This window comes from Hemiscyllium ocellatum, chromosome 22 (assembly GCF_020745735.1).
Source record: "Hemiscyllium ocellatum isolate sHemOce1 chromosome 22, sHemOce1.pat.X.cur, whole genome shotgun sequence".
NCBI classification, from domain to species: Eukaryota; Metazoa; Chordata; class Chondrichthyes; order Orectolobiformes; family Hemiscylliidae; genus Hemiscyllium; species Hemiscyllium ocellatum.
The window spans coordinates 22,932,019-22,957,164 of record NC_083422.1 but is presented as its reverse complement, the minus strand read 5'-3'; the positions used below and the strand labels follow the sequence as shown (position 1 = coordinate 22,957,164).

Here is a 25,146-nt window from a genome sequence, read left to right as displayed (position 1 = left end):
ATCAGATTCTCTCTCTCCATTTTCTTTTACAGGTTTCCACATAATCTATGGATTTCTCTCACCTTCGCATTTGGAATTGCTCAACTCTTTTTTTCCTGCTGCTCAGCAACATGCACAACATTGGCCCATACATCATCATTGCATTCAGTCACAAAATCAGAAAAAAAGATTTCAACTTTATCATTACACAGCAAGTACACGACAACATATTATAATTGAAGATAAGAAAATATCCAACTTTGACCATAAGGAACTGGATGTTTGATATGAGAAATTTGGTAGACTCAAAACGAGGGCATGAATATTAAAATTTCAAACAGTATCTTACCACACATGTTCCATGGTTACATAAAGATTTTAATCTCAGGAGCAGCCTTGCTGAGGGGTAGTGTCGTGTGAGGAAAAGTGTCAAGGTTTTGTGTTGAAAGGTTTGGGTGAGAGGGGATATCGTGAGGCTCAGGTAAGGTTTGTTTTTCTTTTTCTTTAAAGAGCAGAGGGGATGGAGGCTAGAGGAGTTGCATGCTCCTCTTACAGGATGCGGGATGTAAGGGTCACCACCAGTGTCCCTGCTAAACTTGCGAGAAGTGCACCCAACATCATTACCTCACAGCATTAAGGAACTGGAGCTGGATGAACGTCAGATCATTCGGGAGGCTGAAGAGTTGACAGAGAGGAGTTACAGGAAAGTAGTCACATTTAGGTTACAAACTGAAGGTAGCTGGGTGAGCATCAGGAGAGGGAAAGGGTATAGGCAGTCAGTGTAGAGATCCCCAGAGGCTGTTCCCCTCAATAACAAGTACACCACTTTGGATACAGAGGACAACCTACCAGGGACATCAGTCTGGTTTCTGGCACTGAGCCTGGCTCTGTGGGTCAGAAGGGAAGAGGGGAGAAGAGGTGAGCAATAGTGATCATTGTGGATGAGAACAGGATTCCCGGATGGTATGCTGCCTCCCGGGTGTCAGGGCCAGGGATGTCTCGGATCGAGTCTATGGCATTCTTAAAAGGGAAGGTGTGCAGCCAGAAGTCATGGTACACATCAGTCCTAATGATTCATAGATAGGAAAAGGGGTGAGGTCATGAAAAGCAAATTTAGGGAGTTAGGAAGGAAACTAAAAAGAACCTCAAGGAGTAATCTCTGGATTGCTTCCTGTGCCACATGCTCGTGAGGGCAAGAATAGGAAGCTATGGCAGACAAATGTATAACTGAAGAGTTGGTGCAGGGGCAGGGTTTCAGATTTATGGATCATCGGGTTCTCCCCTGGAGAAGGTATGACCTGTACAAAAACGATGGATTACATCTGAATTCAAGAGGGACAAGTATACTTGTGGACAGGTTTGCTCGAGCTGTTGGGAAGCTTTAAACTAGGTTGGCGGGGGTGGGGGGCGGGGAGAGTTGAGAGCCAGAGCATCAGATCAGATGATGCAACAGTTGGTGTAAAAGTAGATGCAGTGAGCAGAGAGACTGTGAGGACAGGTAGACTAAAACAACAAGTGAATGGGAGTCCAGGCAGAAAGGCAGAAGGAAGCAATGCAGAGACCAGAGCAAAAATTCAAAAAGAAAAATGTAAAATTGAGCAACAGAATCAAATGTAAAAGACAGGGAGATTACTAGATTCTAAAGGGACAATGAGTATAAGGACACTTTATCTGAATGTTTGCAGTATTTGAAACAAAGTCGAGGAACTCGTTGTGCAAATCAGTACAATAGGGTATGATTTCATTGCCATTACAGAAACGTAGTTGCAGGGTGGTGATGACTGGGAATTAAATATTCAAGGTAGCAGGTGATTAGGAAGGATAGGCAAGAAGGTAAGGGAGGTGGGTAATGCTCTTAATTAAGGATGAGATTAGGGCAATAGGGAGAGACTAGGATCTAAGGAGCAAAATGTTGAATCCATTAAGGTAGAGATCAGGAATAGTAAGAGGAAGAAGTCACTGGTGGGAGTCGTCTGTAGGCCACCCGATAATGCTACAGTGGCATAGGTGATCAATCAAGAAATATCTGATGCATGTAAGAATGGAATGGCAGTAGTCACGGGGACTTTAACATGTATTGTGATTGGCCAAATCAATTCAGTAAAGGCAGTCTTGAAGAGGAATTCATAGAACCCATGCATGATAACTTTCTTGAACAGCATGTTACCAAACCTATAAGGGAGCATGCAATCTTAGAGCTGGGTAAAAACAATGATTGCAGATGCTGGAAACCAGATTCTGGAGTAGAGTGGTGCTGGAAAAGCACAGCAGTTCAGGCAGCATCCGAGGAGCAGGAAAATCGACGTTTCGGGCAAAAGCCCTTCATCAGGAATACAGGCAGAGTGCCTGAAGGGTGGAGAGGTAAAAATCTTAGAGCTGGTCCTGTGTAGTGAGACAGGTAAAATTAATGATCTCATAGTTATGGATCACAGGATGATCGAATTTTGGATACAAATGGAGGGTGACATAGTATCATCTAAAACCAGGGTGTTATGCTTAAACAAGAGAGACTACAATGGGATGACGAAAGAGCTGGCTAAATTAGACAGGGAACACAAGTTATATGGTGGAACAGTTGAAAAATAGTGGAGGACTTCCAAAAAGATTTTTCAGTGCTCAAGGGAAGTATATTCCAGTCAAAAACTAGGATAGCAAGGATAGGAAGAACCAGCCTTGGCTAACCAAAAAAGTAAAGAAAGTCATCCAATTAAAAGCTCAGGCTAACAAAGTAAGCAAGAATAGTAGAAAACAAGAAGATTGGGAAAACTTTAAAAAGCAACCAAGAATCATGATGCATGCAATAAAGAAAGGAAAGATAAATTATGAATGCAAGCTAGCACAGAATATAAAAACAGGTAGGAAAGAGTTTTTAATAAATATACAAAATGGAAAAGGGTGGCTAAAGTGAATGGAGATCCCTTGCAGAATGAGAAAGAGAAATTAATATTGGGTAATGCTGAAACAGCCGAGGCCTTGAATAACTATTTTTGTCACTCTTCACAGTGGAAGATGTGCCTAACATGCCCAAGAATGATTTTAAGGATACAATGGGAGGTTAGGACCTCAATTGTTATCACTAAAGGGATAGTGTTGAGCAAATTTGAGGTTCTAAGGGTAGATAAGTCCACTGGTCCTGACGGAATACACCCCAGGGTGCTGAAAGAAATGGTGCAAATTATAGTAGATGTGTTAGTGGTAATTTACCAAAATTCACTGGACTCCAGGCAGGTGCCAGCAGATTGGAAGACAGTGAATGTCACGCCGCTGTTTAAAAAAGGGTATGGGGAAAGGCAGGTAATTATAGGCCAGTTAGCTTAGCATCTGTAGTCAGGAAATTTCTGAAGGCTATTCCATATAAAAAGGAAATAGTGAGACATCTGGATGGAAAAGGTTCCATCAGGCAGACGCAGCATGGATTGAAGAAGGGAAGGTCGGGTTTGATAAACATACTGGAGTTCTTTGAGATGTAACAAGTGCGGTGGATGGAGGGGAGTAAGTGGATGCTGTATACTTAGATTTCCAGAAGGCGTTCGATAAGGTGCTGCATAAAAGACTCATCCATTAGATAGGTATTCATGGAGTTGTGAGGACTGTACTAGCATGGGTAGAGGACGAGTTAACCAATAAAAAGCAGAGAGTTGGGATAAATGTGTGTTTCTCTGGTTGGAGATCAGTGGTGAGCAGGGTGTCCAGGGGTCGGTGTTGGGTCCACAGCTCTTCATGATATATAAAAATGAGTAGGAAGAGGACACCAAGTATAATGTATCCAAGTTTGCTGGTGACAATAAACTGAGTGGAAAGTCAAATTGTGCAGAGGATGTGGAGGGTCTGCAGAGAGATTTAGATAGGTTAAGTGAGTGAACAAGGATCTGGCAGATGGAGTCCAATGTTGCTAAATGTGAGGTTATCCATTCTAGAATCAAAAAGTGCAGGGCTGGCAAAGCACAGCCAGTCAGGCAGCATCCGAGGAGCAGGAGAATCAATATATCAAGCATCAGCTCTTCATCAGGAATGAGGCTTGGTGGCCCAAGAGGGCTGAGAGATAAATGGGAGGGGGGTGGGGCTGGGGAGGAAGGTAGCTGAGAATGTGAAGGTGATAGGTCAGAGCGGAGGGTGGAGTGCATAGGTGGGAAGGAAGATGGACTGGTAGGTCAGGTAAAGAGGCACTGTCGAGTTGGAATGATGGATCTGGGATAAGTGGAGGGAGGGGAAATGAGGAAACTGATGAAATCCTCATTGATCCTGTGTGGTTGGAGGGTCCCAAGGCGGAACATGAGGCGCTCTTCCTCCAGGCGTCGGGTGATTAGGGTTTGGCGGTTGAGGGGGAGGGGGAGTTAAAGTGTTCGGCCACATGGCGGTTTGGTTGGTTGATGCTGGTGTTCCAGAGGTGTTCTCTGAAACATTCCACAAGTTGGCGTCCCAACGTGATCTCCTCTACATCTGGGAGACAGGACGCCAACTTGTGGAACGCCAACTTGGTGGGAGAGATCAGCCATGATCTTAATGAATGGCGGAGAGGCTCGACGGGCTAAATGGTATCCTCCTGCTTCTGTTACTATGAAACTATGTAAGTAATTTTAATAATTTGTTGTTATTGTTATTTGGCAAACATTTATGTGGAACAAGGTCCAACAGGGCAACAGCTGTGACAAATGACGAATGCCTGTGCCTTATGAATGCTACTTGAGGAAAAAAAAAGTGTTGACCTGGACTTTTGAATAACTCTAGTAATGCTGCATTCACTCCAGTGCAATCAGAACCCTTCGATAAAATGGATTTCAGATCTGCACATAATACTTTGGCTGAATCCTAACCAATGTTTTATACAGTTCTAGCATCACCTCCCTGCTCTTAAACTCAATGACTCAGCTACTAAAGACAAGCAATCCATATTCTTTCTTAACCACTTTATCCACCTGTCCTATGACTTTAAGGGACCAGTGGAAATATACACCAAAGTCTCTCTGACTCAATATGGTGTTGCTCCATCCTAAAACAAGATATATGAATTGTCCTGATAGTTGTGAAGTACCCTTATGTATATCCATATTTAATGAGGCATTTGCTGGAGATCTGATACAGTTTACAGTCCAAATCCAAAACATGCATGGTTTTTATCAGTCATCTCAACTGTTTGATTGCCTCTTCGTTTTCTTTAAGTATTGACTGAAAGTTCATAAAATGACATTGTTATACTAGGCAGGACACTAGTCATTGACTTAATAAATAATTATCCAAAATAAAGTTAATGGGACCATGAGGAAACTTTATTTTTATTCAGTTTAAAATATTTATTGCCATTTGTGATTATGCATTTGAAAGCTGGTTAAACTTTAACATCAGGAAATAATCTGGTCTCCATTGCAGTTAAATTCAACATGAAACCCATAGTTAAATTCATTAAATTGACTAAAATAAACTTTTACTAAAATAAGCAGGGAGAAAAAAAGTCCTGGATTTCTTCAGATGGTGAACCAGCAAAATGTATTCCTCTCACCCGACAAAACAAATGATAAAGGATTTTCCCTTAATACAAATCAGTTGCAAAGATGCAGACAAAACATACAACATTAACATGCTCACCTGACTTACAGGATGTGTTGCCATTGGTATTTTGATGCATGCAGATCTCAGCAATTAGTCTTCAGCAGACATGTCAGGTATGGATTAGTGGTGCTGGAAGAGCACAGCAGTTCGGGCAGCATCCAACGAGCAGCGAAATTGACATTTTGGGCAAAAGCCCTTCATCAGGAATAAAGGCAGAGAGCCTGAAACATGGAGAGATAAGCTAGAGGAGGGTGAGGGTGGGGAGAGAGTAGCATAGAGTACAATGGGTGAATGGGGGAAGGGATGAAGATGATAGGTCAGGGAGGAGAGGGTGGAGTGGATAGATGGAAAAGGAGCTAGGCAGGTCGGACAAGTCCGGACAAGTCAAGGGGACAGTGTTGAACTGGAAGTTTGGAACTCGAGCGAGGTGGGGGAAAGGGGAAATGAAGAAGCTGTTGAAGTCCACATTGATGCCCTGGGGTTGAAGTGTTCGGAGGCGGAGATGAGACGTTCTTCCTCCAGGCATCTGGTGGTGAGGGAGCAGCGGTGAAGGAGGCCCAGGACCTCCATGTCCTCGGCAGAGTAGGAGGGGGAGTTGAAATGTTGGGCCACGGGGCAGTGTGGTTGATTGGTGTGGGTGTCTCAGAGATGTTCCCTAAAGCGCTCTGCTAGGAGGCGCCGAGTCTCCCCAATGTAGAGGAGACCTCATCGGGAGCAACGGATACAATAAATGTTATTAGTGGATGTGCAGGTAAAACTTTGATGGATGTGGAAGGCTCCTTTAGGACCTTGGATAGAGGTGAGGGAGGAAGTGTGGGCACAGGTTTTACTGTTCCTGTGGTGGCAGGCTTGTGTGGAATTTGTTCACCCGAAGAGTGGAATTCTCTACCACAGAAAGCAGACGAGACCAAGACATTGAATGTTTTCAAGTTAGATATTTTTCTTAGACCTAAAGGGATCAAAATGTATGGAGCAAAGGCAGGAACAGGGTACTGAGTTGGCTAATCAGCCATGTTCACTCTGGAGAGTCATATGGCCGACTCTTGCTCCTATCTTCAGTTTCTCAGTTTCTGTGACACAGCATTTTGGACAATTTTGGAATAATCAGTCAGCAAAAAAATGTTAAACATCACTCAAATGCTATGTTCATATATTACAAGGTGTGTTAGTAACTTTAAACTGGCAAAGTTGTGCTTCTCAAACCTTTTCCCACTGGGATAATATTTTGAGGCTTGAAAATTGTCATCACCTCTCTGTGAGACCTGAGAGTGCAGGCTGGTGTGATGGGGGAGGGGGAGAGCTAATCAGAAGAAATGGCTGGAGCTTGTGAGAACAGGGGACTATCTGTCAGAGCAGATAAACTCAAACTCAAACGCTGTGGCTATTGCCACATCATGAGAGGACCTCCGGTTGCAAAAGCCACACCAGGGGGCGACTGTATACCAGACAGGAACCAGAACCAGCTATTCTTGCTGTTTATATTCAGCAACTTTCTTCAACTCCCCTTCCAATTGTTGGTAAATTAAGCAGAGTATGGAATCACTCCTCCCCTCTATATCATTGGAATCATTTTAATATGGTACTCGGAAGTGAAAACACAGAAGATACAATATTTGGATAAGTAAACATCTTTTATTATTGCTTTGTAATATTTTATCATTGTTTTATACATCAGGTGAATACTTCTATTTACTGCACACTCATGATATTCTAATGTCATTCTGTACTCAAATTGAAAAATTATTGGTCCAAAGCATTTTGGATTGGTGAGGTTGAACGAGAGAGTACTCTTGATCAACTGTGTATTGATTCCTAGCAGCTTACAGCAAAAAGATAGCAAAGCTGCATAATAGAAGATTTAATATTGTGTCTTTCAATGGACTAGGTGACAATTAGATTTGGTAGTCCATAAAGGATGAAATTAAAAGCAGTTTGCTGATTGTGAAATTCGTCTGGAAGGTTACTTGTCTGGAAGGTAAAATGTCTGGATAAGGAATCATCTTCCACTGCAAGGGAGAGAAACAAACAGAATTCTTTAAGTATGCAACCAAGCACATTGTCACAACATAATTGAAATAGATTCACAGTTACTCATGTTTACATTTACGTACCTTAAACATATGCAATTAATATGCCTGTATCAAGTTATTGGAAATATACTAAAATATTATTGTTAATCATGGGATACTAAATAATGCATTAATGGTGTAACGATAAGATTCCATATACTGGCAGACACCACTCCTTCAGCTTCAACAGGATCCAGCCATCCTGGGAGATGAGGCATAATGGACAGCTGTAGGGCACCTGAGCTCACCATGAAGGGATCCATTCTGGAGACAAATATTAGGGATTTTTTTAAAAAGCAACACCTTTACACAGAAAGTTGTGTTGATATTAGCTTCCAATTTCTCAGGGATGCAGATAATTTCACCTCAGACTTCTTCATTAGATGCGCTTCCACAGTGCCAATGGTGGTTTAGGGAGGGGCTATCCTGAACTCCACAGATGCTTGTCCATGTTTGGGTCAAACTTCGAGTTTGCACTGAAGCAAGTAATGCTGAGTCTTGAGATTCAATGAGTTACAATGACACCTTTTATATTTTTTAATCACAGCTTTTCTCTTCAGAGAATCACATTGATGCTTGAGTGGTCAGTTTCTGGTCTGTGTGGACAACAGGCAGGTACTTGAGATGCAGTAGGACTCAGCCAGTACCTACATACCCTGTGTAAATAAGGCATCCTATCAACGTCCCTGTCAATTCAATGTTGAAGGCACAGTCATAGCACAACCTATTTGGTTCAAGTGGTGTTGTTTTCTCAATGGCCTGGTTACATTGAGCCATGACCTCCATGCTTTCTTCACCATCCCCTCCCCAGGAACATTGGACAAGTTGAATCACCAGATACCTGCTCTGACTTTCTTTCTGTAACTGTCAGCAATTATTTTAATTCATGCATGGCAAATAGGAGAATGCATATTAATGAGGTGAGATTAAGTACTGGTAGGCATGCAAATAAATGCAAATAGACCTCTCACCACCTACTAATGAGATTCACATCTAGCCATTCAAACTTGTTTGGAGAATGTGTTATTTTTTATCTCAGGTGATCACTTTTATCTACTTACCCCACTGCCTTCAGGGATCTATGGAAGAGGACTCAAAAGATCTCTCGCTGTTCATCATTATTTCTCAGAATCCTACCATTTTTTGTGTATTCCCTTGGTTTGTCTGTTCTCCTCCATTCTCACGTGTCTTCGACTTAAGTCCATTGGTATCTTACAGCAGTCAACACTTTTCTTCCTTCTGTTAATCACTGAGCCAGTTTTCCCAAGTTTCTGAGTCATACTCCCAATATTTAAGCTGAAATTCATTGCTATACACTATGAATAATGACAGATCACTACTGAGCCCGATGAAATCCCACTGGAAGCATCCTATCACAACACCCATTGACCACTAGGTTTGTTTTCTATCACTGCATCAATTTGGATTGAATTGACTACTTTCCCACAGATACACGAGCGTTTAAGTTACTGAGCAGTCTGCCATATGGGACCTTGATAAAAGGCATATTAAAATTCATGTATTATATTTCCTAATCAACCTGATCAGATATGCTGTACCATACCTTTGGAGCAGATAGGACTTGAACACAGGCTTGTCTTCAGTAAAACCTAGATCTGGGAGTCCTACTGTTTTTCTTTGAAGAAATCAGCATATTTGTTCTGAACTGTCATTATTGCCTCTTTGAATGCTTCCAACGGCCCTGAAACTGATTAATCTTCAAGCAGCGATATCCAGTTTATATTTGCAAAATCATATTTCATCTGACTAAAATTTGCCTTTTCCCAGTTTAAAACTTATGCTTTTGATCTATCTTTATCCTCTGCCACAATCACACTAGATCTAAATGTATTGTGATTATTGCTTCTAAAATATTCTCTCACTGAGATCCCTTTTATCTGACAAGCTTCATTTACATTCAGAACTATCCCTTCTCTTGCTGGACTCACTATAAACGGGCTTAAAAAGTTATCTCAATGTATTTTAAGAACTCTGCATCCTCTATACCTTTCAAACTGATTTGCATCTTGTTAATATTACCTACCGTTGCTGCTATACAGGTTCTGTGCCTCTGAACAATTTTCCTCTCTGCTTTGAGAAGTTCTAGCAGTGTGATTGTCCTTCTTGTCGTTGCTCAGGTCAATCCTAATACTTCATTTGAGACCTTTCTAGCATGTCCTATGAGCTATTCAACTAATATTGCAATCCCTTCTGCTTTTTTTAAATCCTGCTCTGTATTCCTATGTTGAGCTGCCACTCTGCCTTTTCCAGTGATAGCTGTGAAATCCCCCATCCAAGTCTCTATGATTTGATTTATTATAGTCACAGGTACCTAAGTATGTGAAAAGCTTTGTTTGTGAGCAGTACAGGCAGATCATAGTAAGCAAGGATGTACAGATCATAGGATGCTTATGCAGAGTGAGGCATACAGATTCCACCAGTGTCTAGATTAGAGTGATGCTGGAAAATCACAGCAGGTCAGGCAGCATCCGAGGAACAGGAAAATTGATGTTTCGGGCAAAAGCCCTTCATCAGGAATGAGTTGTGATGAAAAGCTTTTGCCCAAAACATTGATTTTCCTGCTCCTCAGATGCTGCCTGACCTGCTGTGCTTTTCCAGCATCACTCTAATCTAGTCTCTAATCTCCAGCATTTGCAGTCCTCACTTTTGCCTATACAGATTCCACCACACAGGAGGTGCATGAAGCAAGATTAATTTTAGCAACAGCAACATTATTTGAAGTTAGAGAATCCATTCAACAGCCTAATAACAGCAAGGAAGAAGCTGTTCATGAACCTATTGGTACATGTGTTCACGCTTCTGCATCTTCTGCCAAACACAAAAGGCTGTAGGAGAGCATTATTGGTGTGGTAGGGGCCTTTGATGATGTTGGCAGCCTTTCTGCAGCAATGGGAAGTATAAATGGAGTCCATGGATGGAAAGTTGGCCTCCGTGATGGTCTCAGCTGTGCACACCACCTTCTGTGTTTTCTTACGGTCCTGGGCAGAGTGGTTGCCATACCAGGCCGTTATACACCCAAATAGAATGCTTTCTATGTCGCAGCTGTAAGAGTTGGTGAAGGTCTTTATGCACAAGCTGAATTTCCTAAGCTGGCTGAGGAAGAAGAGGGGTTGTTGTGCCTTCTTGTCCACTGAATCTAAATGGGAAATCCAGGACTTGCTTTTGGTTATCATCACTCTGAGGAATTTGATGCTTTCAAGCCTCTCAACCTCCATTCTATTGATGTAGATGGGTAACATGTTCTTCTCCTTTCTTCCTGAAGTCAATGATCAGTTCTTTTGTTTTGCTGACATTGCGAAAGAGATTGTTATCATTGCATCATGACACCAAGTCTTCTATCTTCTTTCTGTATTCTGATTCACTGTTGTCTGATATCCGTTCTACCACAGTGGTATCATCAGCAAATTTGTGGATGGCATTCATTCAGAATTTGGCTACACACTTGTGGATGTACAGGGAGTACAGTAGGGGGCTGAGAAAGCATCCTTGGCTCCACTGTTGAGTGTTATTGTGGAGGAGGTACAGTTGTTTACCTTCACTGATTGTGGTCTGTGGGTCAGGAAGCTGAGAATCCCGTTGCAGAGGGCAGAGCCGAAACCTCGCTCTCAGAGTTTTGAGATCATCCTGGAGGGGATAATGGTGCTGTAGTTGATGAATAGGAATCTAATGTAGGTGTTCTTGTCCAGATGTTTGAGGGAAGAGTGCAGGGTTAGGAAAATGACATCTGCTGTGAACCTGTTACATTGGGAGGCAAATTTCAGGGGAGCGAGGCAGGCTGGGAATTGTGTGCCATGACCATCCTCTTGAAGCACTTCATAGTTATGGAAGTGCTTTCAGCTCAGTTTGCTTGTTGACTCCTTCCTTTGACAAATATGCTAATAATCATTAAACAACTTCCTTTTATCTAATTTGTAGCCTTTCTTTTCTTGTCCTCCCATGTTCACTCTCAAACTTTCTGACTTTTAAATTTTTTTTCACCCCTTTCTCAATCTACAGACAGGTTTCCAAGTTAGTTTAAACTGTTCCACCAGCACTAGCAAACCTTCCCATCACAAGTCCTGGCTCTGTGAAAATTCCATCGATAGAAATTGTACTGGTCCCACCTCCTTCTACACCAGTCCAGGTGCCCCAGAAATCTAAAGTTTCCCCTCCCACATTATCTCCTCAGCCACATGCCCAGTTGCATGAACTTTTGATTTCTGTACTCACCAGTTTTGCAAAGTAGGATGACAACTGTTTACATACCTAAAGCATCTGGATCCTTATAAGGCAATTCATCACCATTTGTGGAATCATTTTGTGCTCCTGACTTGATTATTTCAAGAATTGTTTGGCCAGTTGTCTTGCCAACTTCTAACAAATCTAAAACCAGACATGGCCATCAATTGTTAAAGTCATCACTCTTAGTATATTCACAAGTTAGCAACATTAACTCATCCAAATATAAATTCAGTAATCAACATAGTTTATTGAGAGCTTATAATTTATAACTTTTAGGCAGTGAAACATTTAAAGTAGTTAATATACTCAGAATAATGCTTGACATTGGAAAATGAGATTCTTGGCATTAACATTTAATCTAAATACAAACCAAGCTAAAGATGAGTGCGTGATTTTATTCATATAATTCCAGGAATACTTTGTGCATATTCATGCACATTGTCTCAAAGTCATCCATGGAGGGAAAATAATGCAGTTCCTATTCCTAAATGTTTTACTAATATTGCTATTGTTACTAAAATTGATAGAAACTTCTATTCTCGAGAAATATACATAATTATCACAAGTAAATTCATTCCATTGGTTCCTCAGCGCACACATGAAGTTGCTTGTGATTTTTTAAAAAATCTGTGGATCCTCGAAGCAATGCACGAGATTAGTCAGAGAAACAGTTTTGAGGAAAGGTGAACACTTGCAGAAAAACTCAGAGGGCCTGTTTTTAACCTTAAATACACACCAGGTGAACTCAATGTCTCCATAATCACTGGAAACCCACCGAGGACCAGTGAACTTGAAAGCTGCCTCAAGTAGCATATGCAACTGTACAAAGCAAGTGGGTTGCTCATTTATAAAGTAAATAATAAAAATTGGTTTCCAGTGTAATTTTAGCTGGTTGAGAGAGCATATCGACTGAGTAAAATCTAGTGGAAATGGCTTCATTAAACAAAGCAGTATTTGATGGGACATTCACTGCAGGAAATCATTTAGATTCATGTGCCTTTGTGATTGGAAGATTGTCAAAATAGTTCTGATGGTTGAATTCGCCTTCTTAGCATTCTTTGATTCCCTTGCCAAGGATATCAAGTGAGAAATGCTACAAATGGCTGACATGAAGATAGTGCTGTCATGAAATACTAATATAGTATGCTTTTATCAGAAACAGAATTTCTGGAAGAGCTCAGCAGGTCTGGAAGCATCTGAATTAAATTTATTGTCATGTGTACTGAGGCATAGTGAAAAACTTTGTCTTGCGAGCAATACAGGCAGATCACAGAGTTAAATAGCATAGATAAGAAAATAATAGGTAAACAGTGGCAAAAACAAAAACACAGGTACAGGCAAATATAAGAGTTTGTGAGTTCATTCAGTGTTCTAACAACAGTAGGGTAGAAACCAGCTGGTGCATGTGTTCAGGCTTCTGTACCTTCTCCCCGATGGTAGAGGTTGTAGAAAAACATTGCCAGGGTGGGATGGATCTTTGAGAATACTGGCGGCCTTTCCTTGACAGCGGGCCTGGTAGATGGATTCTATAGATGGGAGGTTGGCCTTTGTGATTGTCTGGGTCAAGTTCACCATTCTCTGTAACCGTCTCTGATCTTGAATGGTACAGTTGACATACCAGGTAGTGATACATCCAGACAGAATGCTCTCACTGACGCACCTATAAACGTTGCCAAGGGAATTCGCCGTCATGCCAAATTTCCTCAGCTGCCTGAGGAAGAAGAGATGTTGTTGGGCCTTTGTAACCAGTGCATCCATGAAGAGTCCAAGAAAGCTTGTTGTGGATGATCACTCCCAGGAGCTTGACATTCTCCACTCGTTCCACCTCTGTGCTCTTAATAAGTAGGGGGGGCATGAGTAATATCCCGCCGAAAGTCAATAATGAGTTCCTTGGTTTTGCTAGCATTGAGAGCTAGGTTGTTCTCAGTGGAGACAAATCAGAGTTAATGTTTTGGATTGAGTGAACCTTCCTCAGAACTGATTAATGAGGATTGGGAAGCCTTTAAAGACCAGCAGAGGGTTATTTTTTTAAAAGAATTGTGGCCAGGAAGATGAAACGAGAGCAGGCTAGCAAATAATATCAATAATTTGGAAGTTTCGGTGTTGGACTGGGGTCGACAAAGTTAAAGATCACACAATACCAGGATATAGGTTTATTTGGAGGCACTAACTTTCGAAGCGCTGCACCTTCATCACGTGGTATAAAAGAAGAAGATTGCAAGTGTTCTATTTTAGATATTTAAAAGTTGAGACAGGCAAGAAAGCACATTGGATAGCTAGAAACTGAGACCGGAGTAGTAACAGGGAAAAAATAAATGGCAGAGGAACTGAATAAGTACTTTGCATCAGTTTCCACAATGGAAGACATCAGCAGCATATCCGAACTTCAAGAAAGTCGGGGCAATGGTGACTCCAAGTCATTGATTATACTTATAACAGAGATTTGTAAGGGGATCAAGGGGTATGGGGAGAAGGCTGGAGGATGATATGTGTCTCAACCCCAATCATGATTGATTGGCTGAGCAGACTCAGTGGGTTGAATGGCCTAATTCTCTACCTATATGTTATGGTCTTATGATGGGAGGAACTATCTCCGAGATTCAATGTGCTAATCGTCAAAACGAAGCCTTATTGTTGGGCAACTTAAGTTGTAGTGGGCCAGTAATTGGATCCTGGTTATACTAGATTGCTGGCATGATGTACTTTATGAAAATATTTTAGGATTGCAACCTCCCAACTTGTTTGTACCATCTAAATTCTGAGGCCCTCCAAGTGGTCCAGGAAGCTAATCTGAATGCTGCAGCTCCTTTTCAGAGTCCTATTCACCATCCTTGTATAAGGATGCCTCATAATCTGGATGTCTTCTAAAACCAGGACCTGTCCCCTGTACTGCCTGAGATTGCCTGCTGCAACTTGCACACTCACAATTAGCAAGAGTATTACTGGTATTACTATGGAGTACTCCCTGATCAGTCCAGCTATCCAAAATCTCACTTAAGCAAATCAATGTCTGTTCTCTTTAATATCGAATCAAATGTTCCTCACCAGTGTCATCAGTCATTTATTAGTACTGCCTCTGTGAGCAGAGGATGTATCCTGTCCATGGGTTAGAGTTCCATACAGTTACAGTATCCATTGTGGACCATTTGAACAGTAAAGGAGCGAAGTCCCTTGTAATTCATGAGTGCTTCTGCCTGGCTATAGGAACCCTGATGACCACATGTGGCAGTCAAAGATTTCTTGGATTTGGGGCAATCCAGCTACATCTCCGGAGCCTATGGATCTATTTGATTGATTGCCCTCAACCATTGTAAACTTGATGTTGTTGTTGAGGCCTAGGAATTCTGCATGTGTCTCTACTGAAGCACAGATCAAGTCTGAGGCTAAGATATTCAGAGCTACTAGCCTTGAGATCCATCAGCCTCAATGCAAGTAATTGGAATTGACCTGTACCATCATCTACCATCAAGTTTCACAGAATTATCACAGTCTGTCTGGACTGCAGTTATTGTAGACACTGACACCCTAAGAAATGCAAGGCCTAATAATCTAAATCAGATGATATGGGGGAGGGGGCCTCATTTCACTCACCGCTTCCCATCCATGATGCTATTTCTTGGTATGATGACTTTAGAAGCCCAAATAGATGTCATGATGTGCTACTGTACACCCCTCTCCCACCAGAGGCCATCTTTTTGACACTATTAAATCCTGGCCTCTGATGAAAACCAAAAGCCTTGTTTAAAAACTATTCTTTGTTAATTTTTATCAGAATTGATAATTTTATAGATTAAAAAAATGATATTTTCTTTTCTCAAGACATGAAATTTAGAAAGAAATATTTCAAAGTTGGGTATGGACTGTATTCACTCCCACAAGTTATTGAGATATAAGTCTCTTTATGTAAGTCTTTTATGGCTAGTAAAGACAGGAGGCAATGTGATTGCATCTTAAATGAATAGGGTGTCGTTCTCAAGTGATTTTTTTTTAGATAATCTGCTGCTTTAACTAGGCTGTGTGAAGGGGACAGGGACAGGAGAAATTGTAAATTTATTGAGATTAACATATAATTCAGTCCAGTCAGATCAGAGGTCAAAAATATAAATCATTGAAAAGCAGATTTAAAGCAGGTATTGTGACCTTGTGTCAAAACATGGATCGTATATACATAAACATTTGGGACAGTTTGGAGCCGGAGCCTACTGCCAATAGATCAAATGGCTTTTCCTTACTCCCAGCCGTTGTTGAATGCCTATATAGAACAGCAATGATCACTGCTAAACAAATGCACATACTCCTCCTGGCTTGCAGCTCCGACGTTGCAATTTGAAAGTAGCTGCAGCCATAATCTTTTTTTCAAAGTGTACAAATTGAACGCCTGATCATATGATGGACGCAAATGACATGGAAAAGCTTCATTCTAGTTTTGAAAAAATTCTTCAATTTATTTTCATTAGAGTTAAGAATATTGATAAACCTGTAAGAGTTATTCAAATGTACAAGAATTATAAGGTAGACATGCTAAGATCTTCACATAATGTCAGAGAATTAAAGAAGATTTTATGAAGCAAATCTTTCTCAAATGTGGAGGCTGTGCCTTTTTTTGTTACATGGAATTACCTTTACTTAAAAAAAAGGAATATTAAATGTTGTGCAAAACAATTGTAAGACTTACTTTTTGCAAGTTCATTGAATGTTTTGGCATTGTTTTGAAGTGTACTATGCCACTGATTCATCATAAGGGAGCGAACTCCAGTCAGGCTTAGGAGTATTGCTGCATCCATTTGTTTCTCTGTTGACAGCTGCATTGCACTACAGAAGATTAAAGAAAATTGAAATTACTAAATACTTGGATAACATAGTGAGGCAAAAAAGTCTTTTTAGACCAAGGAGAGTGCAGAATGTGGAGTGAACTGTTCACAATAATTTCTCTTAACTGTCCATACAAATGTTGGATGTCGCTTTGGTGGTAATCTTTGGGCTAAGTCATTACTGAAAACTAAAATAGTTTGTAACGGACCTCTAGTTGTGCCTCTATATCCATCATGCTATCATTGACAAGTGAAACCATTCCCCCAAAGCCCCAGTCAATAATTGACAAGTTAGTCCATGATTAAATTTTACTGAAGATCTTTGTGGTGCTTCTTAACTCAACAGCTTCTGGCCATTCCTGACAAGCTATGGCAGGATCTGTCTATGGTAACCTTGCCATTGGAGGTACATCTGGCATAATTAAAGGATCCAAGCTGAAAACCTGTGCCAAGATATTGGTAAGGGATATATGTAGAAGTGTATTGTGGAGACTCAATGTTCTGTATATTCCAAGCGACAACAATGGGATCTACCTGACAATATGGAAAATCAACCTGATATGTCCTATACTCAAATTGGGACAAATCGACCCAGTTAGTTACTGCTGAAGAAAAAGCATGAGATTGGGATAAGGCAATGATGTTCGTCTGAAGAGCCGGTGCATGTGCGATGGGATGAATGGTCTTCTTCTGCACTGCAAGAATCCTGTGATTCTTCCCCAGTGCTCTACTCCTGATCATCAGTAAAGTGATGGAAAGGGTCATCACAAGTCCTCTCAAGCACTTGCTTAGCAATAACCTGCTTGCTGATGTTCAGTTTGGGTTCCTCCAGGAACACTTAACTCTTGACCTCAGTACAGCTGAGTCTACACATGGAGAAAAGAGCTGAATTCTTGGGGTGAGGTGACAGTGACTTCTTTGACATCAAGACGATATTTGACCGAGTGTGACCTCAAGGATCCTGAACAAAACTGGTGTTTGTTAGAACTGGGCTGGCAGGGTAGGGGGTTGAGGGGGTGGGGGCACGGTGGCGAGTACTTGCTGCTGGTTGGAATTATAACCAGAACAAAGGAACATGGTTATGGTTATTGGAAGTCAGTCAACCCATCTCCAGAAAATCTTTCAGGAATTCATCAGAGTTTTAACCTGGGCCAACCATCTTTGCCTGCGGCATAAATAACCTTTTCACTATCACAGGGTCAGAAGTGGGGATATTTACTGATGATTGCATAACGTTCAGCACCATTCGCAATTGCTCAGATATGAAGCAGCTCCTCTCCAAACGCAACAAGTCTTGCAACATCTCCAGGTTTGGGCTAACAAATGGTAAGTGACATTTTTGCCACAAAGTTCCAGACAATAATCATCTCCAACAAGACCACACCTAACCATCACCCCTGAATGTTCAAAAGCATTAGCATTGCTGAACTCCCCACTTTCAATATCCTGGCATTACCATTAACCAGACATTGAAATGGACTAGCCATGCAAGTACTTTGATGACAAGTATAGAACCTGGGAATCCTGCAGTGAATAACTCATCTCCTGATGGACCAAAGTTTATCTAAATCTGCATGGCACGTTTCAGGAGTGCAATGGAATATTTCCCATTTGCCTGAATGAGTGCAGCTCCAAAAACACTTAAGAGACTCTGCAACAACCAGGATAAATCAGCCTGTTTTAGTTCCTCCACCAATAATGCCACCAGCAGCTGCAACATATACTATCCACAAGACTCACTGCAGAAATTCACCAAAGCACTTTCCAAACCCACAACCACTTTAACTGAGAAGGGCAGTGGTTGCAAATACACAAGAACACTGCTGCTTGCAAATTCCTTTCCAAGTCACTAACCATCCAGACAAAGGGATAAATCACTGTTCCGCTGGTGTCACTGGGTCAAAATGCTGGAATATCCTCCCTAACAGCATTGTAGGGTATCTATGGCACAGGGACTGTCGTGGCTCGCCTGTTTGAAGTTAACTAGGGATGGGCAATAAATGCTGGCTCAGCAGCTGGTGCCCAGATCCCATGAATGAATAAGTTAAAAAGAACAAAGACTGAAACTGGCAGAGTTTTGGTCTCTCAGAGAATCAATGGATTTGGGTAGAAAAGTTAAGTTGACATTGAAGTTCAGCCACGATCATACTGAATGATGGATTAGCTTAAGGAGCTAAAGTGTTGAGAGTCATAGAGTTTTGGAGCCCTACAGCACGGAGACAGGCCCTTTGGCCCAAACTGGTCCATGCCAACCAAAATGTCCATCCATGCTAACCCCATTTCCCTGCACTTGGCCCATATCCTTCTCATCCTTTCCTATCCATGTATTTGTCCAAATGTGGTTAATGTACATGCCTCAACCACCTCCGCTGGCAGCTCATTCCATATGCATGCCACCCCTTGTGTAAAAAAGGTGCCTCTCAGGTTCCCTTTTATTCTTTCCCCCCTAACCTTAAACTGATGCCGTCTATTCCTTGATTCCCCAACCCTGGGAAAAAGACTGAGTGCATTCACCCTATCCATGCCTTTCATGATCTTATACACCTTTGTAAGGCCCCCCTCCTCAGTCTCTTAGGCTCTAAAGAAAGAAGTCCTAGCTTGTCCAACCTCTCCCTACAACTCAGACCATTGAGCCCAGGCAACATCCTTGTAAATTACTTCTGTACTCTTTCCAGTTTAATAACATACCTCCTATAACAAGGTGACCAAAATGAAACACAATACTCCAAGTGCGGCCTCCCCAACATCAGTATAACTCCAACAAAACTTCCCAATTTCTTTACTCAGAACTCTGACTGATGAAGGCCAGTGTGCCAAAAGCCTTCTTCACTGCCCTCTCTACCTGTGATTCCATTTTCTGAGAACCATGCACCTGAACGCCAAGGTCCCTCTGATCCACTGTGCCCCTTAAGGCCCTACCGTTCACCATGAAACTCCTCCCTTGATTCGACTTTCCAAAATGCAAGACCTCCCACTTACCTATATTAAACTCCATTTGCCATTTCTCAGCCCACTTCCCCGGTTGATCAAGGCCTTGCTGCAATTTCTGTTAACCTTCCACACTGTCCATGGTACTGCCTATTTTAGTGTCATCAACAAACTTACCAATCATGCCTTGTACATTCTCATCCAAATCATTGATATAGATAACAAACAGCAATGGGCCCAGCACCGACCTCTGAGGCTCCTAGCCTCATTTGCTATGATGTTATCTTGCTTTAGGTCGCTGTTTAAATTTCAGCCAGTGGGTGTTGACCATTTAACTACAGCTAATAGTCAAAATAAAATTGAGGTTCTGTTTCTGATGGGAAAGAGAATTGCACATAGTCTCCAGTAAATTTGAATTTAAGAAAAGGCAATGCATAAACATTCAAATGCTTAAGAAACAGACAACTTGTTTAACCATGTCAAATTTTCAATGCATTACGCATTACCTCTTTGGTCTGTCCAGAACGGACTGATGACGAAAACTTTGACATGTTTGAGCCAGGTCCAGAATAATCATCAACTGGCATTCTGGGTAAACAGAAGTGACAGAATAAAAGTCAAATTATAAGTTATTAGAATGCCAAAAGTTAATATATCTTTTACTATCCAATCTGATAGTAGTATATTCTTCCATATACTACTAATGTCTACGCACACAAAAGACTCTCCGCCAATATCAAACCTTACAGTTTCAGTCCCTCTGAATTAAATTGTAAAGTAGGAAAAATGTTGTTCTATGCTGATATGATGAGCAGAAGTTTTTTTGGGGGATAGGAACCCTGATATTGTGCAAATTGCTAAATCCCAACCTTGTGTCTCATTGGTGTCAGATAGCTGATGCGATTTCTGTTGGGACAGTCTATCTGAGGTCAAACATAACATTTACTGTCCAATTGAGGATAAGGCAAGCCCCAAGATCAAAGCGTTAATAGAAAGATCTCCAGCAATGACTCAATTTCAGCCTCACCTTCTGAAGTGTGAGTTGCCAATGCCTGTAAAAGAGAGGGCATCTCCAGGGAGGTAAAAAGAAAAATCTTAAAATGACAGAACTGCCAGGCTACCATGAAGGAGTAGCCCCTTGACTGGACAATCAACAGTTATAATTGTGGTTCAACTGTCACTAAGAGACATTCTTGGTGGGATGAAGAGCAGCTGCTTCATTCACTCTCTGGTTGGTTTTGTCCTCAGTGGTGGGCCCGGAAGCTCTGAACATTTCAACGATTGATGCAAGAACACGCCGGCAACAATTTTCTGGCTTTCCTATCTCTAATCATGCCTCTGAAAGAAAATTCTGCTCTATGAAGTCCACAAGAAATATAACCCATGCATAATATTGTTTCAGTGATCCACAGCAAAGTATCAGTCACATGGGAAATTTAGTGGAAGTCAGTAAAATTGCACAGATCATGAAAATCTCAATATATAAGATTTTAAGAGGTCTGGACAGGGTAGATGCTGAAAGACTGTTTCGGTTTTCTGGAGAGTGCAGGACCAGAGAGCACCATCTTGGAATTCATTTTTAAGATAGAAGTGAGGAGAAATTTCTTCTTTCAGAGGGTTGTTAATTTATGGAATTCTTTACCACAGAGGGCAACTAAGGCTGGAATATTAAATATATACAAGGCTAAGGTAGACAGATTTTTAATCAGTAAGGGAATCAAATATCATAAGGATAAGGCACAGAAGTAGAGCTGAGAATTATTAGTTCAGCCAGGATCTCATTAATTGGTACAGCAGGCCTGGTGGGCTGAATGGCCTATCTCAGGTCCTATGTCTTTTGGTCTCAAGTATTTATGAGAGAGAGAGCTGCATGAGCTCTTCATAATGCTCCTGGTGGTATTTGAAGTCATGGGGCTGAATTTTACCAAAACACAATAAATCCCAATGACCATATAAGTGGGCAGTGGGATATTATTGTGAATTTGGCCTCTAGTTTCCAATTGACCAACAGGAAGTGTGGAAGCCAATCAATAATGATTGAAGCAGCTGAAAAGGGCACACCATATTTAAAGGGAAGACAACACTTACAACCGTGGTATCATAAAGAGAAGGGAAGTGAAAGAGGGGTCCTAACTAAGGGAGGCTACGTCAGAGTGGTTGGATTTACAGGAAGGTGGCTGCAAAGTTCAGCAATACCTCTCAGGAGCTGTTTCTGAAGGCAGAAAATGCACTTTGATGAGAGAGAGGTGCTCTTTCCAGTTGACTGAATGGGAAGACTACCAAGCTTTACCAAGAGGTCTGGCTGGTAGTCACATAGGGAATCAACTGCCATGGAGTGGAATCTCAATGGCAGAGGCACTCTCTGAGACAGTGTCACACCATATGGGCAACATGGTGGCTCAGTGGTTAGCACTGCTGCCTCACAGAGCCAGGGTTCGATTCCATCTCGGGTAACTGTGTGGAGTTTGTACATTCTCCCCATGTCTGCGTGGCTTTCATCCAGGTGCTCTGGTTTCCTCCCACAGTCCAAAGAAGTGCAGGTTTGGTGGATTGGCCATGCTAAATTACCCATAGTGTCCAGGAGTGTATAGGTAAGGTGTATTAGTCTGGGGTAAATAAGGAGTAATAGGGTAGGGGAATGGGTCTGGGTAGGTTACTCTTTGGATGATTGGTGGGCCGAATAGCCAATTTCCACACTGTAGGGATTCTATGATCATTCTTTGGCCCTTTCCAGCACAGTCAGTCTCATGTCAGTGGGCATTAGAAAAAGTAGAACCAGCTGGTGAGAATGGCACAGAAGTGTGCATGCAAGAATTCAACAGAGAAACATCCATCGAGTAGGCAATACTTCAGTGACAATGAGATTCTTGTAGATTGCCACTCCTGGAGTTTTCACCAACAAGGCAGATGTTGGAACAAGGGAATGACGTGTGGGCATCTGTCAAACTTTCCAGAGTATTTGACGCCATGCACACATAATGGAGTAGTGGCACCCACTTCTCTGGCTTGATTGCATGCCTCTTCTATTGAGAGAATAACGAGTAACATGCAACATTACATTCAATGGATACATGATATATGAATGTGTGCTCGCCTTTACACGGAACTCTATGGAGCAATGAACCTACAAGATGGACACAACATACCTCGACCTATTCTCAGGCACTCAACACTCAACATGCAGCAAGGGAAATGGACCTTGCTAAGGTGGCAGAACAGGTGTGTGAAGCTCATGGGTACTCCTTTCAAGATGGCTCAACAACATTGTATCAAGCCATGATGACAGAAGCAGCTCCTGGAAAGGTAACAGGTGGACCAATGTTTTACCATTCTAGGTTTCAGGCATCCAAAGGACATCCAACACTGTCATCTAAAGCCACAAAGCAGCAGCAGCCTGTCTCCACTTCAACTGCATGTGCTGGATAGCACAAAATAGAACCACAAAATAGAATCCATTTAATTACACCTCGATTCAAACACTAAATAATACTTTGATGTATAACATGAAGGGTGTGGAATAATATATCAACAAAAAGTCTGGTTTTGTGTTAGATGCTACCTTGATTGCCCATTCAGCATTTGTGGGCTGTTCAGAGCTCGTGCTGTCTTGGGAAAGGGGTCATGAACAGGTCTGAATTGTATATGAGTAATGGTGCACAAATGTCCTGGCTTAAGGTCATGATGGCCTGATTAAGAGGGGTGAGAGAGGCCAAAACAAACATAATTTAAAAATCTCTTATAACAAAGTATCATGAATGCACTATTGTGCAAAGTAGCCAATTCACTGCTGTCTGAGGGACTGAAAAATTATAGCAGGTTTTAAGGACTATTGGTGACATTCAAATGTTTCTAGGTCAGTTTGAGTTAAAAGAATGAGGCCGAACCGTTGCGGAAGTGTGCAGCAAAATGTACATTACCTCTACCTGAGCACGCCATTACTGTTCCAGATTTATTTACAAACAAAATGATCAGTGAAAGCAAAAAGGCATGGTAGTATTTTAAATAGTATTATAATTGTACAAGAGGGCCAGATAGCGAGAGAGAATTTTGAAGCAAAACCATTTCCTAGATAAATTTCTTGAACATTTTTTTTGTTCTGACACACAGTCCATTATCTCAAAGTGCACCTTTTGAGATAAGGTGTTACACATCGAATATGCAAGCCTTTAGTGTCATGCACTCTAACATGTCTTGACAGAATGTGAACTAGCACAGATTAGATTAGATTACTTGCAGTTTGGAAAAAGGCCCTTCGGCCCAACAAGTCCACACCGACCCGTCGAAGCGCACCCACCCAGACCCATTCCCCTACATATACCCCTGCACCTAACAGTACGGGCAATTTAGCATGGCCAATTCACCTAACCTGGACATTTTTGGACTATGGGAGGAAACCGGAACACTCGGAGGAAACCTACACAGACATCGGGAGAATGTGCAAACTCCCCACAGTCAGTCACCCGGGTCTCTGGCGCTGTGAGGCAGCAGTGCTAACCACTGTGCCACCCACATAGGAGAGATTGTTGTCCTACATAATTACAGGATAATTGGTAAGTGATCACATGATATAACCAGAACTTTTTGTAAGAAGTTTGAACTGCAACTGACATGAGAAGAACTCTGAGAAATCTTAATCATACAGCTCAGTATAACATGACTAACTGTACCTGGAAGATTCATGGAAATGAGTTTTGAAGGTAATACATTTGCAAGAAAACGCTCTGTTCCATAAAAGACAAATGCACTGCAACTTTTTAGCATCTCTTCCCAATCTGCATGACTATGAAAGAAAGAAAATACCATTGATTACTCAATTGGAAAATTAAAATACAAAAACTTGGAATGTCAGGGTGAACAGGACATCAGAAAATAGTTATAATGCAGCTTCCTAAAGCAAATATTTACTGTACCTCAGTCATGAAGCACGTATCCAATTTTGGAGGATAATATATTGCACTCAATGCTCACATTTTATCAAATATTCCCACTGCAAAAGCCATAGATTGCAATCAACGTTTCTTTAGGAATTCAGAAAATTCATCTCATTGCCAGACCATGCACAAGTGAAGAAGAGTAGTAGAGTCTTTTGATTATTAGAAAAATGATGGAAGGGATTGTTCAAAGTACTATCAGGTAGCATTTACTTTGCAATAACTGGCTCATTGATGCTTAGTTTGGATTTTGCAAGGACCACTCAGCATCAGATTTCATGACAACCTTGATCTAATCATGGACAAACAGTTAAACTCAGGAGGTAAAGTGAGAATGACATCAAAGCTGCATTTGACTGAATGTGGCACCAAGGAGCCCTGGCAAAACAGAACAATGTAAACTCACCAACTTCTAACTCTAAATGTTCTACCTGGTAATTAGATTTTTTTTAAAAAGTTCCTGAAAATGTGGCCTGAATCTTCCAAGCAGTGACAATACTGAGTGCAATGCCTTGGCACACAAACATTCTCTCCAACTGACCCAGACATTTCTTCCGAGACCTTTTCAGGGGGCAACTTCTCCATTCATTGGAATCACATCCGGCACAATGGAAGATGTGGTTTTTGAAGACCAATCCC

At 41.5% G+C, this 25,146-nt stretch overlaps 1 protein-coding gene across 1 annotated transcript in view; it reads right to left on the bottom strand.

Annotated features, from left to right (window-relative positions):
• Positions 1-7,279: 7,279 nt before the first annotated feature.
• LOC132826138 (cilia- and flagella-associated protein 46) overlaps positions 7,280-25,146 on the bottom strand; it is a 214,053-nt gene continuing 196,186 nt past the window's right edge. The window contains exons 52-56 of the mRNA XM_060841785.1: positions 24,244-24,356; positions 20,083-20,164; positions 16,513-16,649; positions 11,862-11,978; positions 7,280-7,532 (exon numbers count right to left, since the gene is read on the bottom strand). Of these exons, the coding sequence (XP_060697768.1) occupies positions 7,408-7,532; positions 11,862-11,978; positions 16,513-16,649; positions 20,083-20,164; positions 24,244-24,356 (574 nt within the window). The 3' untranslated portion in view covers positions 7,280-7,407. The remainder of the gene's footprint in view (positions 7,533-11,861; positions 11,979-16,512; positions 16,650-20,082; positions 20,165-24,243; positions 24,357-25,146) is intronic.